Source organism: Syngnathoides biaculeatus, chromosome 18, assembly GCF_019802595.1.
Source record: "Syngnathoides biaculeatus isolate LvHL_M chromosome 18, ASM1980259v1, whole genome shotgun sequence".
Taxonomy (NCBI): domain Eukaryota; kingdom Metazoa; phylum Chordata; class Actinopteri; order Syngnathiformes; family Syngnathidae; genus Syngnathoides; species Syngnathoides biaculeatus.
Window position 1 is genome coordinate 872,889 of NC_084657.1, and position 15,486 is coordinate 888,374.

Below are 15,486 nucleotides of genomic sequence, written 5' to 3' on the forward strand. Positions count from 1 at the left end.
ACCACGCGCGCGCGCATTAAAAGCGCACATTTTTTGTGAAGGTGTACGGAGAAACGGGTCAGCGTGCGCCCTCTGGCGGCAGCAGCGGGGAAGCGCGGAAGCAGTGTTCGAGGCATTCCAGAAGTTGAGTGCGCGGACGCGCGCGCGCCCGTGTCCTCCGGGAAAAGGTCACCCGGTGCCAGTGCACATCATCGCGCGGCCTCCTGACTTCCTGATCGCCACGCCAGAAGGCTGCCTGTCATCTTTTTGCACGCTACAGTGAGTATAAACGGTCCCGTTCGCCGGGGGAGGGGTTGCCAAACAGACGCGACGTCAGTTCTTTGTTTCGTGCGTAAGTAAGTTGAGGTCAGAGTGTGTTGCCAGGGTAACACTGCGAAGCCACGCAGCAGCGTGCACTTGATTGATTTATTTATTTTATTTTTTATTTTTTTTTTGGGGGGGGGGCGGGGGTTTGTTTTGTTTTCCTGCGTTTGGGTCACACAACACGTGATGGGGAAAAGTATTACCGGGCACGGTTCTCGGTGCACTTCTCCTGCATTCTAAATCGCGCAACAATCAAACCAGTCCCTGCCTTGTCGTCCCGTCCAAAATTTTGCGTGATCTTCGTTGGGAAGGCGTGCTTGTATTTTTTGATCTGGGCCATTTTGGGCTGCTTTGCACGACATGATTGTTTCCCAACCTTTCTTGAGCCATTGCACGGCACGTCATCGAAATGTACACAAATCAGAAAAAAAAAAAAAAGTCACAGGCGATATCACGCTTGCCTGTCATTTTTACATCAGGGATTATTTGCAATATCGCCGGATTTTTGGGGGTGGTTGTGTTTCCCCGCGTGATCCGGCAATGCTGCAATGTCCCAAATTTGGGATCGCTTCAGATTTGTCAAAAAAAAAAACATCGCAATCATGGCGAGCGAGCTAGCAAAGTCTGCAGCCTCATTGACGTCCCTCATCAGGTGAGGCGAGGCGCCTTTTGACACTCACAGGTATTTATGGATTTTGTCTGTGGCGGGGTTGCGACATAAACCCTGCAGCAAATGAGGGATTATGTTATGTCGCTTACATTGCATCAATGATTTTCGTCCAATTAATGGGAATGAACAATGATGAGCTTGGAAGTGACGGACATGAAATCCGAAAAGATTGAACGCCCTTGGAAAATGTCAAACAATGTCAGTTTGATCGCGCTCCTTCCTTTATTCTCACCAAACGCACTTCCTGCCATTTGTTTTCCTTTCCTGTCGCCAATCTTCATCACATGCACCTCTTGTGTATATTTAGTCCGCATGTGCGCCCCCACCCGACCCCCATAGTGTCACTTGTGCCTGCCACGTTTGAGGTTTTTTTTGTTGTATTCTCGGCTTCTGCCTTCCGGTCGCAAATGTCTGCTGATTTTCGGAGTGCCTGACCGTTGCAACAATTTCAAAAGATTTGAAAGGGCGTCGTGATGGATGCCACATTGGTCCGAGTCTTTTGAGTCCACCGACCAACGGGCGGGTGGTTCTTGTCGGGATGTGCGCTATTCTGGTCTTTGCGGCTTGAGCTTAATTTGTCCTCAGCACCCTGCGCAAAGTGGACGCAAGTATTGGAATATCTTGCCGTTGAACCCTCAGCGAGGGAGGCAGGGAGGACATTAAGAGCTCAGTCTCCCCTTGCACAAAAGACCTTCAAGAATATTTTGCTGTTCAGAGGCAAATTGGCCATTTCACGGAGAACATTCACGAGGTCAAACACCACTTGAAGTACGTCGGACCTGAAAACGGACCTGAAGCTCTTCCAAAACTAATTTGCACGTTCATTCGCCCCCCCCCCCCCCCCCAAAAGACCAGAAGTGTCCAATTGGGGCTTTGATCCATTTCTTCATGATTATAATGTTCAAGTTAGGGGATCCATCGCACAATTTGAAGGAAAATGTGCTCTGACGTGAGTCCTCTGGAGTTGTTTCGGTGAGTACACGAGAAAAAGTCCCAGTCTCAAGCGGTCCGGTACCCGCAGTACCGATGACATTAATCCGCAATGTCATCATCAACTTTGTTTCCACAGTAAACAGCGCAAAACGCAGCGGTCGCATTTGATTCTAGAATGACATCCAGTCAACAAAGTACAGAAAATGGAGCGCCAAGGCCGTTAACATACAAATGCTGTCATTTTTTTTTTTCAAATTTGCATAAAACACTCCAAAAATGTAGCACCCAAAAGATTTGAGGTCAGCACCAGCAAAAGAGTTGCATGTAAAGTTTCCTTTTCGATTTGGCCATCATCACCCGCCCCTTTGCATTATTTTTAATGGTTAAATTAAAAAACAAAAAACAAAAAACGGAATGGAAAAACGAGGCAGATCATTCGAGAGACGCTTGATGCTCCCTCGGGCCGACAGAGGGCAGCATTTCCCCCGCTAGCGGCACACGAGCAGACCATTTTAACATTTAAGGCAGGAGGATCGTCTGCAAACCACATGCAGCAGCCAGGAGGGGTGCAACATTTTGTTTGTTTTTGGTGCCACACCTTTCCAGTTTGCTGTGTTGCTTGTTGTAAAGTCCACTCTTGTGCTAGCAACATATTTCCTCCTCTTTGTTTGATACTTGAGGCTTCAGCGGTATGTTTGGAACCGGTTGCGGGGCTCCGTTGTACTCCTTTCTGTGGAGACCGGATGTTTCGTTTCGAGGACTTTTGGAGCCTCCCTTCGGGACAACCCTCCTGTGGCGCCGTCTTTTGTACGGTTGGCCCTCTTTTGCATTCAGTTGTTTTTTGTCGTGGAACTGAGTCTCTAAATGTAAATGGCCGCTCTGAGCATCAGATGACTCGTCAATGAACGCAAGGTTCTCCCCGAAATAGTCAAGAGGCTGGGAAAAGAGCGGGTCCTTCTTTTCTTCAGGGACCCCCTCGGACCGGGCGCTTTCAGATTCGGATTCTGACTCGGACTGACTGGAGGAAGTATAAGAGGAGTACGATTCGGAATGACTTTGGCTCTCGTTCCGGCCTTCTCCCTCGGGAGCCGAAGCGCCACGGCCGCGATCCCGGCGGCGCCGCCTTCGGCGACGCTGTCGGAAGGGGTCCTCGATTTTTCCGGAGATGCGAAAATCCATGTTCTGGATGTTCTGAGTCCAGTCAGTGGCGTGGGCTCGCAGCTCCTCCATCTAAGACACGAACGAGCACAAAAATGCACCGCGATGAGATCGAAGAGCTAGCATGCTCAAACCAACGGGACGGAGAGAAGCGCACACCTCAGCTCTGGTCTTCTGGGAGAGAACTCGAAGCCAATTTCCAATCATCGACAGGATGGACGCAAAGTACGCAAGGCCCACCAAGATCCAGAACCAGACCAAAGGCTTGTACCAGTGGTCACTGCCTTCCAGCCCGGAATCGCCTTCAAAAGGATTAGCCATGGTTACAATCGACAACTTTTGGACTTCTGTGCGGGGCGAATACAAATTTCAGACAGAGGACAACAATATAGCACTCGGGACAATCAGTACTTGATCACGGCTAACAACTGGCTGTATGAAAATTGTCTCGGAAAAGTGGAATGAATGCATCTCCAATGTGATAGTCCTTTAGAAATCAGATCAATGACGTCAAGAATGTACTAAGGTGCTAATTCGTTCGTGGAAGCATTTCTGATAGGGTTAGTTGAGACCGTTGAGGGAGCGGCGCCGATCTGCTGGCCACTTTGTTGATTAGCTGCTACCTGACATCTGAAATCTGGGACTGGACATCTGCGGAAAATGTTCCAGACGGGCGTAGCTTACCTGCCACGTAGTCGCCGAACCCCACTGTCGTCAGGGTGATGACCACAAAGTACGCCGACTCGAGCAGGGTCCAGCCTTCCGCCTTTTGGAAAACCAGGATTGGCACGGCGACAAAGAGCAGGCAGCCCAGCAGGATGGACAAGATGGCCGAAATCACTCGCACAACGGTCTGACTGATACGCCATTTCTGTCGGCGGAGAGGAAACCACAGTGCTGCGGCTCAAAGCAAACCGACACGCGGTGCGAGTCGACTTCAACGTGGGTTCTGACCAGGAAGAGTTTCTCGATTTTGGCAACCGTCTTCCTCAAGCCAGTGCCCAGATGGTCGCCAACTCCAGCGAGCAAGATTCCGAAGAACGGAATTCCGACCAAGGCGTAGAAAATGCAAAAGAGCTGACCGCCTTCCGTCTTAGGGGAGATGTTTCCAAAACCTGGACATGCAGAATTAGACTGGAGAATTAGCGCGGGACGTGCCTAGCGGCCTCGCCCGCGACCGCCCACCTATCGTCGTGATGACCGTCCCGGAGAAAAAAAAGGCACTGGCCAGATTCCACTGGCTGACGAAGGTGGCGTTGCTGCCGGGATCCACGCCTGCGCCGATGGCCGCTGCCACCTCCTGGCGTGGGAATGTGGCAAGAGAGGTCATCAATCGGGACGTTTTCCCATCCCTTTATTGACAACAACGTGAGCTGCTGCTGCTCATCAAAAACAAAACAAAACGGTCGGAAAACGTCATTAGCTGCAGCGAACGAGACGTTCCCGAAAATCGGCGTGGGAAAAGTGCAATGTCGTGAAAGTGAACTTCAGTTCTCAAAGGCATCTCAAAGTCCAGATTCAACGCCGACGAACCGTGACCGCGGGAGACGATCTGCGCTACTACCTCAATGAGCGCTCGTAGGTTTTCGGGGCCGACGCACGTGAAGTTGGTCAGGAACTCCTGACAGGTGCCTCGCAGCCGCCTGTGCTTGCCTTCCTCGAGCGGCGCCTCCAAAGCCCGGAACACCACGGCGCCCAACACCAAGTACAGCAGAACCCCCGCGAGGATGGCGAGCAGCGTGGAGCAGCGCATGGCCGCGCTCCCCCTCGCTTCCGACCCGGCCGGTGCTTTTCCTCTGCCCGGGTCCGCGTCGCCGTCGAGGCCCGGATCCCGGCCGCTGCGGCTGAAACATCCCGCGGGCCCCGCCCTTTTTCTCAGAAACAACGGTCGGATTTAAGCCGAGACGGCTGCCACAAACCTGTTTTTGCGACCGCGCCTTCGCCTTTTCCAGCCTCTCTTTTCACCGGGGCTAAGGAAGGATTCCCTCGATCCGAAACCACTGGGGGGTGCGTCCGCATCACACTCTGTTGGGGGGGACACTACACACAGCCAAGGACATGTTTTGGAGTCAGAGACACAGCCCACATCATGCATGGTCGTGGTTTCCCTATCGGGGCCACGCAAGTGTGGAATCACAGCATCATCAGACTCGCTTTTATCGCTTTGTGCTTACAGCGCATTGGAAAGTTTGGGGAACAAATGGAATTTGGAATCAGAAGGCGGATCCCGCTCCTCAGCCTCCCCCGTAATGTCTATTCAGGGGTGCCGGGAAGTCCAACATCTCACATTCCGGAGGAGCAATGTGGTCGCGGAACGGTGGACCATCTTTACGCTCTCGGCGCATGGGAATTCGCCCCACCAGTCTTCAGGTCTTTTGTGGGACTCGGTCTGTTCGGTCCCGGTACGACGACCGCTGTCAGGGTCTGGTCCCGCTGCCGGTGCTAAATTGGACTCGCTGCCATTGAGGGCTGAACTTGGCCAAGGGTGCCCTTTGCAACCGATTCTGGGCACAGCCGAGGCGTAGGGTGGGTCCTGTTCCCTGGCCTCAGTATTGCAAGTCCGCTTCAGGTGAGGCGGCTGGGGCATCTGATTCGGTTCCGGGCACATCCCACCGGGAGGAGACCCTGGGGACAACCCGGGACACGCCGGGGAGACCGCCGTGTCTCTGGGGTGACCTGGGAATGCCTCGCCCTGGATGAAGTGGCTGGGGAAAGGGAGGTCTGGGCATCCCTGCTAAAGCTACTGCCCCCGCGACACGACCCGCTAAAGCAGTACCAGACGGATGGATGAAGTCATGGAAATTATTGTCAACCGAACGTTGAAATATACAATTCAATGTACGTTTAGAAGGAAAATCAAATGCCGGTAATGTACGTGAAAGTCAAACTTTTGCTCCATATTCAATTTAGCAAGAAACATGGAAAGACATGGTCCACATAAAATGAAGTAGTGGGCCACATTTGGCCCCCGAGCCTTGAGTTTGATCGTGCGATCTGATTCAAAATAGCACCCGTGGAGAGAAAATAATGATCCCGGATCCAACTGTGAACTTTGACGTTGCGCCACGGCAACATTTGCGTGCGTCAAATCCAAATAATTCAATCATATCCGGAACATTCCATTTGAAGACGGACACCCTTTAGCCCGCAGAGCCCTTGGCTTAAAGACAGCACAAAACAAACAAACAGAGAGTTCACATCATCCGCCCTGCGCCGCCACAGATCTTTTTGACAAGTCCTAAGCGCGAAAAAGTGTCTTGAGATGAAACGCGGCCAGCGAAGGCATCCGCCAATGCGGACTGTGACACGATGGGATCCAACAACAACAACAACAACAAAAAAATTACTACGGAGCCCGTGATCGTGTGCCAGCCGCGCTGCAGATGTTTGCTGAGGGCAGCCATAATAATCCTCTTTTCATACCTGAAAGGGGGGGGGGGGGGGGGTCCAGAATGCGCTCAGGAAAAAGGAAGAACCAGAAGAAGCCAGAGTTGCAGTCGACTCATGTGCAGCGTAAAACGATGACTTGAAGTGGGGAGGGTGTGTGCGGGGGGGGGGGGTGGGCTGCTGGTCAGCACGCAAGGGCGGAGAAAATAGTCAAGCAAGATGACATCATGAGGGTGGGGGAAAAAAGCAACCCAGATTTTCCTGGGAAATGTGATGTTGCGACGTCCACGTGCACCTTGCATCATTTCGGCCTCACCGAGCGCTTGACAGAACGGCTGCATGAGTCCTTTTATTTATTACCACCTTTCCACCGTCAATCGTGGGTTCCGCTCGTGGTCTGGGGACCGAAAATGAGAGCGACCCCCCCCACCCCCACCACTGAATCAGAAGTAACACAAGCATGCACAAGTATGCCACAAGATGGTGGCAAACCAATCAACTTGTCAAAATGAAACTCCTCAACACACTTCAACGGCCACAAACGGTAGCGATTGGTGTAAGCCTGAAAATGATTCCGCGAGAAAAATCACAAAACACTTCCTTGTAAATCCACGCCGACAAAATACGACAGCAGCATATTGTCATCTTGTAAACGTGACAACGAGGTCGGCGCATGCGTTCAAGTACGGTTGACGTTACGAGGCGAATTCACTCCACTTGGACGCAGTACTTGAGTTGAAATTGGAGATGGAGCGCAGCTCAAATACATTTATGGCCTTTCGTGCGTCTCCGTGTGTTCTGGTCGCATTCTGTAATGAAACATCATTTCAATTTTTTTTTTTACTTCCCGCGAAAAGGAACAAGCGGCCGTGCCGCTGCGGTTTCCTTCCAAGATACTCGCACTTGCCGGGGCACCTTCCGACGCTACATGATTTTGCTGGAAATGTCAACACGGGGAAAGGCGTCATCCATTTCAAAATTGGAGAGGAAAACAAACAAACTTACTTGTCAATCTTTTTATCGTCGCGTCGGTTCCTCACTTGCGTTGCTAAAGTGGCCCCGTCGGGTCGGGTGAAGGCAAACGCAAAGGATGAGCAAAATAACCAAGCAACCGCCGAGAAGCCACACGGGAAGAAAAAGCTCAAATTTGTTTGGGCCGTGCATAAATGTGTTGGCATTTACCGAGGGGAGGGGCTGACAACCAAGCAATTATGAGCACTTTATTTTCAATTAAGACTCCATTTTTGATGACGCCGACGTCTGCGGAGCGCAGATCGACTTGGCACGTTTGCTTTATTTAAGTGCAAGAAGGGAGCGCTTTCAGCTCCAAAAGTCAATCCCGCTTTGGGCTTTTCCCACGTTCGCATGAAATTGTTTCTCTGTGGCAAGTGAGATCAAGTTTCCCCCAGGACCAACAAATAATGAATTGCTCATGTATGTCACATATGAACTATACCTATTCATGTATGGCTAAAAGTTTGAAGTCTACTCTCTACTGTCACATGCAATTAAGATTGAAACGCAATTTGGACGAGACTATTCTTGTTCACTGCCGACTTCTGGTGCACAAAATGTTTAGCTTTTTTTTTTTTTTAATTTTTTTGTCTTTCTTGCATTAGATTGCACCCCAGCATCGATCGCCCGAGGAAACCACTTGAAGGTTTCATCAAATTCCTCCTGGCGCTGAAAAGCTTTTATGCCGCCGACGTTCACGTGAGACTTTAAAAGGGAGAAAAACAATCATTCTTCAGATTTCCTGGAAGCAATGAACGTGGGGCTTTTGTTTTGAAATCACAAGTCAAAAAACAGTTTCCAATCAAAATGATCTCAAAACGGGTTAGCCAAATCGTGAACGAGAATTTCAACTTTATTGACAAGAGACGGAGACACTTTTTTTTTTTTTTTTTTTGCTTTGCTTTGGACGTCAGGAATGCGATGACAGCAAACATCGTTAGAATATTTGACATTTGCAGCAGATTTGTCATTTTGGGCCAAAGTGTATTGACATGGAACATTTTCTGAATCAAATGATTCTATTCGGAAGGATGACTCGTAAAAGCACAATATTCTTTCCAACAATCGGTCACAAACAAGCAAAGTTATTGTATGATAATGGCGTTCAAGTTGCAATTTCACAGCCACGCTTGTAAAACGATATTGAAAAGTGTTCAGGGCTGAGGAAAGAAACCAGCGTACAAGAAATACGCAGCTTTAAAAGGCGACAGCCGAAAAAAAAAAAAAAAAAAAAAAAAAAACATCTACCGCACTGGACGAGCTGACTTGTGAAGGCTTTGCAGGAAATGCGAGGCAGGAAGCATCCACAAAGTTTTTCCATCCCGACGACCGTGACGGGCCATCAGAACAGTTTGATCACGCTCTCTCTGGACTTTCCCACGCCGACCCACTTGACTGAAACCAGAGGGAACCAAAAAGGTCATTTCACAACGGCAGTTCGGCTTCGCTCTCCGGCAACAAATCCCGGGCCAGAATTTCCGCAAATCAAAACAGCAGCAACGGGATGAGGCGAGGGATCCCGCCGGAAGGAGTTCGACTTTGAGTTGGAAAAAGCGCCTGGCAAAACACGTCATCTGCCTTCTCCGGTGCGACCGGGATGGAATACGACGAGGCGTGACCAATCGCCAACGGGCATTCAGGAGAGTCCCAGCTCCAAACATTACCAACCTGGCACTCGCAGGAAGTCCTCAATAAAGCGAATGTAGTTCTGCGCCTGCGACGGCAGCTCGGCAAAGCCGCGGGCCGCCTCGGTGCTGCGGCGCCACCCGGGGAGGGTCTCGTACTCCACGGTGACCCGCGTCAGGACGTCCATGTTGGCTGCGAGAGAAGAAGAAGAAGGCGAAAGATTTGCAAACGCCGGCCTTTCAGACAGCGGCGAAAAGGCTTTGCCGCTCGCCTGGGAAACTGGGGAGCGGTTCCCCGTCCACGCGATAGGCCACGCCCACTTTGATTTCCGCCAGCGTGTCCAAAATGTCCAGCTTGGTCAGGGCAATCCTGCAAAAACGCAAACATCCCGGTTCAGCGGTGACGAGCGAGAGCGGACGCGCCAGAGGAGATTTGGCTCGCTCACGCCGAGAAGCCGTTGACCATGTGGGCGTATCGGACCAGTATCAAGTCCAGCCAGCCGCAGCGGCGCTTCCTGCCCGTGGTCACGCCGACCTCGTGACCTCGCGATTGTAGAAGCGCCCCAGTCTCCTGCAAGACAACGTTACCGATTCGAATGAATCCAGAGGTAAATTTACCCATTCAGATTTTTTTTTTTTTTTTTTTTGCATTTGACCCACCCCCCAACAGTTCCAATTTTTTTCTTTTTTTTTGCAGTAAGTTACAGGTACCGCCGTTGTACCCAAACCTTGAAATAAGTCACAAAAAGTCTCCCGACTCACGTTATCTTGTTCTGTTGGGAAAGCACCGACGCCCACCCGGGTCGTGTAGGCTTTGACGACGCCGTACACCCTGCCCACGTGCGACGGGGGAACGCCCAGTCCGGTGCACACTCCTCCGACGGTGCAGTTTGACGACGTCACGAATGGATACGTGCCTGCGTGGAATGCTTTCCGTTAGGCGCGGGTGCCCAAAAACATTTGCCAGTCGGCGGGATTCGACGGCCGACCCTCTCACCAAAGTCGATATCCAGCAGGGCCGCGTTTGCGCCCTCCACCAGGATTTTCTTGCTCGTGCCAGTCAGAGCTTTGTGCATGAAGTACACGCCGTCCGTCACCAGGGGGCGCAGTCGCTCCGCATACACCTGGGAAAAAAAAAAAAAACAACAACAAAAAAACTAAAGAAAGGCATTCTTCAACCAACAAACCAAATAATACGTGGCATTAATGTACGGGAATAATTACACAGTGTAGCGGAGGCACGTTTCAAATCCGCAATCAAAAAAAAAAAAAAAAAAAAAAAAGCATTTCATCACCTCTCACCTTTAACTGCTGCAGTTCGCCTTCGATGTCCACATTGAGATTGGGGTACATTCCCAGGAAATGCTCTGCTAACATGCGGAACCTGGGGGGGGATGGGGACACACACACACACACACAGACAAAACAAAAACGGTTCCGTTCCGACAGTCTGCTCTGCGCGTCGGCTGAAAGGTGCTCGCTCGTACGTCGGGTGGAATTCAACTCCGGTGGACGACACCCGCACAAAAGCATTTTGCGTTGGCTTGCATTGAACTTTGACCCCCAAGATTCTTCTATTTCTCCTTTCAGAGTGAAGCAGCAAAGCCAAACTCACTTGTCCTCAAAGACTTTGAAATCGGAGACGAGGTCGCAGATTCGGAGGCCGTTCCGAGCGGCTTTGGAGGAGTAGGCGGGGCCTATGCCCTTTTTGGTCGTTCCCAGACTGCAGCAAAGATAAAACACGATTGAACGAACAAGTACGCACTCGCACGTCAGCGCTTTGAATAACGCCAGCAAAATTACTTTTGGCCTTCTTGCTGCTGCCGCTGCTGCTCCTGGATGCCATCGACGGCCTGATGGAAGTTGAACACTGGAGGCGCACACGTCAATAAGACGCTGTTGCATTTCCCAAAATAAAAATAAAAAAATATATACGTACACACTCACCAATATGAGCACGATCTGAAATCTTGAGTCGATCTTCCCAGCCTTGTAGTCCTGCATAGCAAACAAAGAAAAAATGTTTTCACCATCAAGATAACTTGACAAATGTAATTTAAAAAAAAAAAAACACTAGTTACCTTTGCCTTTCTTCAAGTTCGATTCCGCCTCACCAAAAAGCCCTGGGAGGTGCACGACCACCCCGTTGCCTGCAACGTGAAATCAGATCTGTCCTATCACGCTATGACTAATAATCATAAATGACACCCAAAATTGAAACTTGTGTAACATACAAGAGAAAAGAGAGAGTTGCTTATATTGTTTGTTTTTTTCAAAATCCCTCACATTGTGTTTTGTATTATCTTCACTATTGTCATTTTATTTCCAATCTGACATGTTTGTTTATTTTGGCATTATACTTTATTCGGAAAGTCATCGCTTTTATTTTGAAAACCAGTGGAAATGATGTAAGTCAGGCCCGTCTCTACCAGTCTGCCATGAATGTGAGGTGGGGGGGCTTGAAGCTCTCACACTTGATTTCATTTCATATGACGCAGGAATAAAACACCAGTCAGACAGCAACACAACGCAGTGTAGGTTTTTTTTTTTTTTTTTTTTTGGGGGGGGTGCAAAAAAAAAAAAAAAATGACAAGCAGTGGAGAAGATTACCGATAAAGGAGATGGCCTTCTTGTTCAGGACACCACTGGGCAGCAAGTGAAAGTCGTACTCCACAGAGTCCACGACCACGGTGTGACCTGCATTGTTGCCACCCTGTTAAAAAAAAAAAAAAAAAAAAAAAAAATCACCTTTTCAAGTTTCAACTTTTTTCCAAGTGTACCTAAACGCCACACTGGCGAAGAGATCCAAATAAATAAATGAACGCGGCGCTTTTCATCGTTTTTGGTCAGAAGTGCGGAAACGTTTAACGCGGCAAGGAGCATTTTTGCCACCTTTCCTAAAGCAAGTAAAGCAAAGAAAACGTCTGTAGGAGACGTGACGACTTCATTAAGCGTACCAAGCGCCGAACTTTGCGAAGTCGCGGGCGAGCTAGCCCGGATGTAGCTTCCGACCACATCCGGGGCCTCCCGAGCGGCTCGCGAATAATGGACCGGTACTTGATCCGCGGCGACTTCGGTAAACGGCATTAAAAAAAAAAAAAAAAAAAAAAAAAGCGTCGCGGGGGCTACCTGACACCTGCACACGATGTCCGCATCCATCGCCAGCAAGTCCACAACTTTCCCTTTGCCTTCGTCCCCCCACTGAGCTCCGAGCACGACGGTCACTTTGTTCGCGGGCTCCGGCGCGGCCTTCTCTCGCGGCCGCTTGACCGCCGGCTCGCCGTGGTTCTCTCGGCCGTTCACGTTGGCCATGTTTTCGCCGCCGAATGCCGCCCCCCCGCGGCCTCCTCCTTCCGCCGCTGGAAACCGGAACAGCGTTTTAGCGCGTTTCTGGACGGGAAGTGCGCCTCTTTCACTCTGCCGCTAGATGTCGCTCTTCGGTGAAGTGGCGGACCCGCCTACGTCCAAAAAAAAAAAATCATCTCGACCCCGCCTCCAAATGCGTCGGCCATATTGAGTTGGGAGGAATCGTTTCAGCACCCCCTGCCCCCACCGAGCCCCCTTTTTCGAAGGACGGAAGGGTTCAACTCCAAAAGGGCCGCCTCAAAAACTCATTCAACTTTACCATCCTAATCTCACAAAGTCAAGCCAACGGACTGAACGTCACAAAGCGTTTTTATGCACAAATATCCCTCATTCACTCACTGATATATTAGCAAAAGAGCTCGGCATTAAAAAAAAACCCAATATATTTAACTTGTCATCTGACAAATAAGCAGAGGCGGCGTTGAAAAATGAAACTATAAAAGGCATAAATCGCAATTTCGCAAACTTGATATAGTTTGGGAGCAATTTATTTGTTTAGCTTTTAACTTTGTAAGACGAGCGGCTGCACTTTTTTGTTAGAATTACAAAACATACCCCCCCCCCATAAAAAGAGTCATGGAATGTGGTTGATGAATGCAAAAGACATTTGAAAAAAGGATTTATTTCGAATCACAAAATTGTGGATAGTAAAGTACCATATATATAAATATTGTACTCTTGTGCAAAACTTGCTACTTTCAACTCCGGTACCCTCATTAGAGTCATAACTAAAATTAGTATTTCCTTTCTTCCTTTGTGCCCGAGTATCAAAGAGTTGCACCAAACACAGCAAATCATCATACAACTAATACAATATTTGATTAAAGAAGAAAAAAGAAAGTGGAATATTGACCAGTTTATTTTCTTTGAAAACATAAGAAAAAGGCCAAAATAAATCGTGAAAATTATTCATACACTCGTCCAGTAAATAGGACAAGGAAAAGGTCCAAAGTTGATTTGAAACACTTGGGGGCTTCGGAGAGTTCCAAGATGGTCGCCTCGGTACACCAAAGCGCTTCCCCGTTTTGAAGGACAAACACAGCAGTGGCCTACAGAAATGACAGGCAGACGTCGTCATCACTGGCTGTCAATTCATAGGTCATCACCTTGTGCCCCAACGCTCCCCCCCCGCCCCCCCCCCCCACGACAACGGCCGCAGTCGTCTGCGCTGACACACGTCTCCGCCAGCAACAGCACCTCCACTGGACCTCCCGCGTCCGGCATCCACATGGAGTTGCTGTTACACGCGGCGAGCGGCCAAAACGGCGAGCCGGGATTCGGCGACTTTGACCCGCTCGTTTCCTCCTCGCGCTTTGCGCTTTGGCTGCCCGAAACAGACGACGCCGTCCAAACGCGAGCGCGGCCAAAGGGCCAAAGCGCGACGAGATAACGCAGCTTTTATGGCTGCACATCAGGCCAACGGGCACTTCCTGATGACGCCCACGTTTGATCTCGACGTTTCCTCAATGTTCAGTTTGATGCCGTGGAAAAATCACATTTTTACCCCTTCAATCTTTTTCTTCCTGTTTGAGGAGACATAAATGCAAACGAAAGAAGAAAAAAAAAAAAAAATCAATGATAATTCAAAGCTCTTCGGTCCGTCCTGGACTGGTGACCAGTCGATCCATAAAAATAAAATATTACAACTAATAAAATAGCTTTTGTTTCTTTTGTAAAGCATCGCAAAAAGCTGTTCGAGTGTTCGACAGTGTTCAACGGAAAAAGAAAAAAAAAACATTCAACTGTTCTTTGAAATTCCTACAGGGGGAGAAGAGAAACAAACACAATTTGATCCGTTGCCATTAGTTGTAAATATTGAGCCCCAACTCACCCTGCGGGACGCGGTGAGGCCAAAACGTGGAGTCGAGCAATATTTTGTGACACTTAGCCCAAAAGGCCAGCGTGGAAGCGGAGAACCCAAAGCCGCCGTCGGTCACGGAAGAGCGAGACTGGCAAGCGGGCCCGGACGCCAGTTTAAGAGTTCGGCCGGGCGGGGGCTTAATGATTTACGCCGGCTGTCAATATTTAACAGGCCCCGTGCCCTGCCCCCGTCCAACATCCTGATTCCACCCCGACTGACTCGGAGAAGGGCCGGCCGCTTCGTCCTCGCTGTAAAATGCGGCCGCCCAAGTCATCGGATGGGCCGTCGCAGGTCGGGGAGCTTAGCACGTGAGCGCCGTTTATGATCCGCATTTGTGGCGCGTTGGGGTTTTCGCGCGTGGTCCCTAACGCTCCGTTTACCGGAAAAGAGGCTCAACGTGGACGCGAGGTCACCCGAGCTCACCGAGCACAATAAAAACAGTCGAGGCGCGTCAAATAGCTGGAACGCAATCGGTTGCGCTCGAAAGTCCCAAAACCCAACGTTCAAATCTCGCTCACTGGCGAGACCCCAGCGTACCTCCGGCCACGCCGCCACCCGGACGGAGGGCCGCCTCCAGGGCCCGCAGGAAAGTCACAAAAAGCACCGACCGACGCGCCCCCACAAATCCAAACGCGACACGCTGCCGCCGATCCCCGAAATACAATCAAAAAGATGATTCGTCGTGGCGGAAACGTGCTTGTACGTTGACGAAAACAAAATCCTTTCCGTCGGTTGAGACCCAAAAGTGGATCGTGGGGCCATTTTGATTGGGTCGCACGAGGACCCCGGCTCACGATGCTCCCAAAGTACACTCGGGGGTCAAGGTGCCGCACACAATCAAGTTTGCTCTTTCGTGAAGGTTTTTTCTGGGCTTTTTTTTTTTTTTTTTTTCAACCGACATACTCCATCAAGCGTACTCATAAAAAGACGAAACCCAAATCATTTTTGCCCCGGTTCAGGATGCGTCTCCCTTTTTAATAGGAAACACGTGTCAGATGAGTGGCCGTAAAACACGATTGCGTTATCGGAGGGTACAAAACAAACGAGTTTTCCACGTGTTCAAAAGGAAGCTGAATGCGACGGACAGCAAAGTTTGGAGTTTGCGTCAAGGCCAAAAGCAGAAGTTCGCTTTTCACTCTGGCAAAAAAGAAGAAAAGGTTTGCCTTCAA

General features: G+C 49.9%; 2 protein-coding genes across 4 annotated transcripts; both read right to left on the minus strand.

Annotated features, from left to right (window-relative positions):
• Window positions 1-1,160: 1,160 nt before the first annotated feature.
• Window positions 1,161-6,412, minus strand: LOC133491777 (potassium channel subfamily K member 4). The gene is made up of 7 exons (XM_061803363.1): window positions 4,984-6,412; window positions 4,629-4,908; window positions 4,250-4,364; window positions 4,019-4,179; window positions 3,749-3,935; window positions 3,224-3,366; window positions 1,161-3,136 (listed from the first exon to the last, which is right to left on the minus strand). Exons 1-7 carry the CDS (start codon window positions 5,157-5,159, stop codon window positions 2,549-2,551), a joined length of 1,650 nt encoding a protein of 549 aa, XP_061659347.1. The 5' UTR covers window positions 5,160-6,412; the 3' UTR covers window positions 1,161-2,548.
• Window positions 6,413-8,300: 1,888 nt separating this feature from the next.
• On the minus strand, window positions 8,301-14,374 carry adssl (adenylosuccinate synthase, like). 3 transcript variants are annotated; one of them, XM_061803994.1, is made up of 13 exons: window positions 14,288-14,374; window positions 11,701-11,803; window positions 11,172-11,240; window positions 11,038-11,088; window positions 10,894-10,960; window positions 10,706-10,813; window positions 10,393-10,474; window positions 10,088-10,214; window positions 9,853-10,007; window positions 9,537-9,661; window positions 9,363-9,460; window positions 9,134-9,283; window positions 8,301-8,860 (listed from the first exon to the last, which is right to left on the minus strand). In XM_061803994.1, the coding sequence occupies exons 7-13, from the start codon at window positions 10,465-10,467 to the stop codon at window positions 8,808-8,810; spliced, it is 783 nt and encodes a 260-aa protein (XP_061659978.1). In that variant the 5' UTR covers window positions 10,468-10,474; window positions 10,706-10,813; window positions 10,894-10,960; window positions 11,038-11,088; window positions 11,172-11,240; window positions 11,701-11,803; window positions 14,288-14,374; the 3' UTR covers window positions 8,301-8,807. The 3 variants fall into 3 exon arrangements, with proteins under 3 accessions (XP_061659978.1, XP_061659976.1, XP_061659977.1); XM_061803992.1 differs by lacking the exon at window positions 14,288-14,374 and adding an exon at window positions 12,220-12,505; XM_061803993.1 differs by lacking the exon at window positions 14,288-14,374 and adding an exon at window positions 12,048-12,171.
• Between the last annotated feature and the right edge of the window lie 1,112 nt (window positions 14,375-15,486).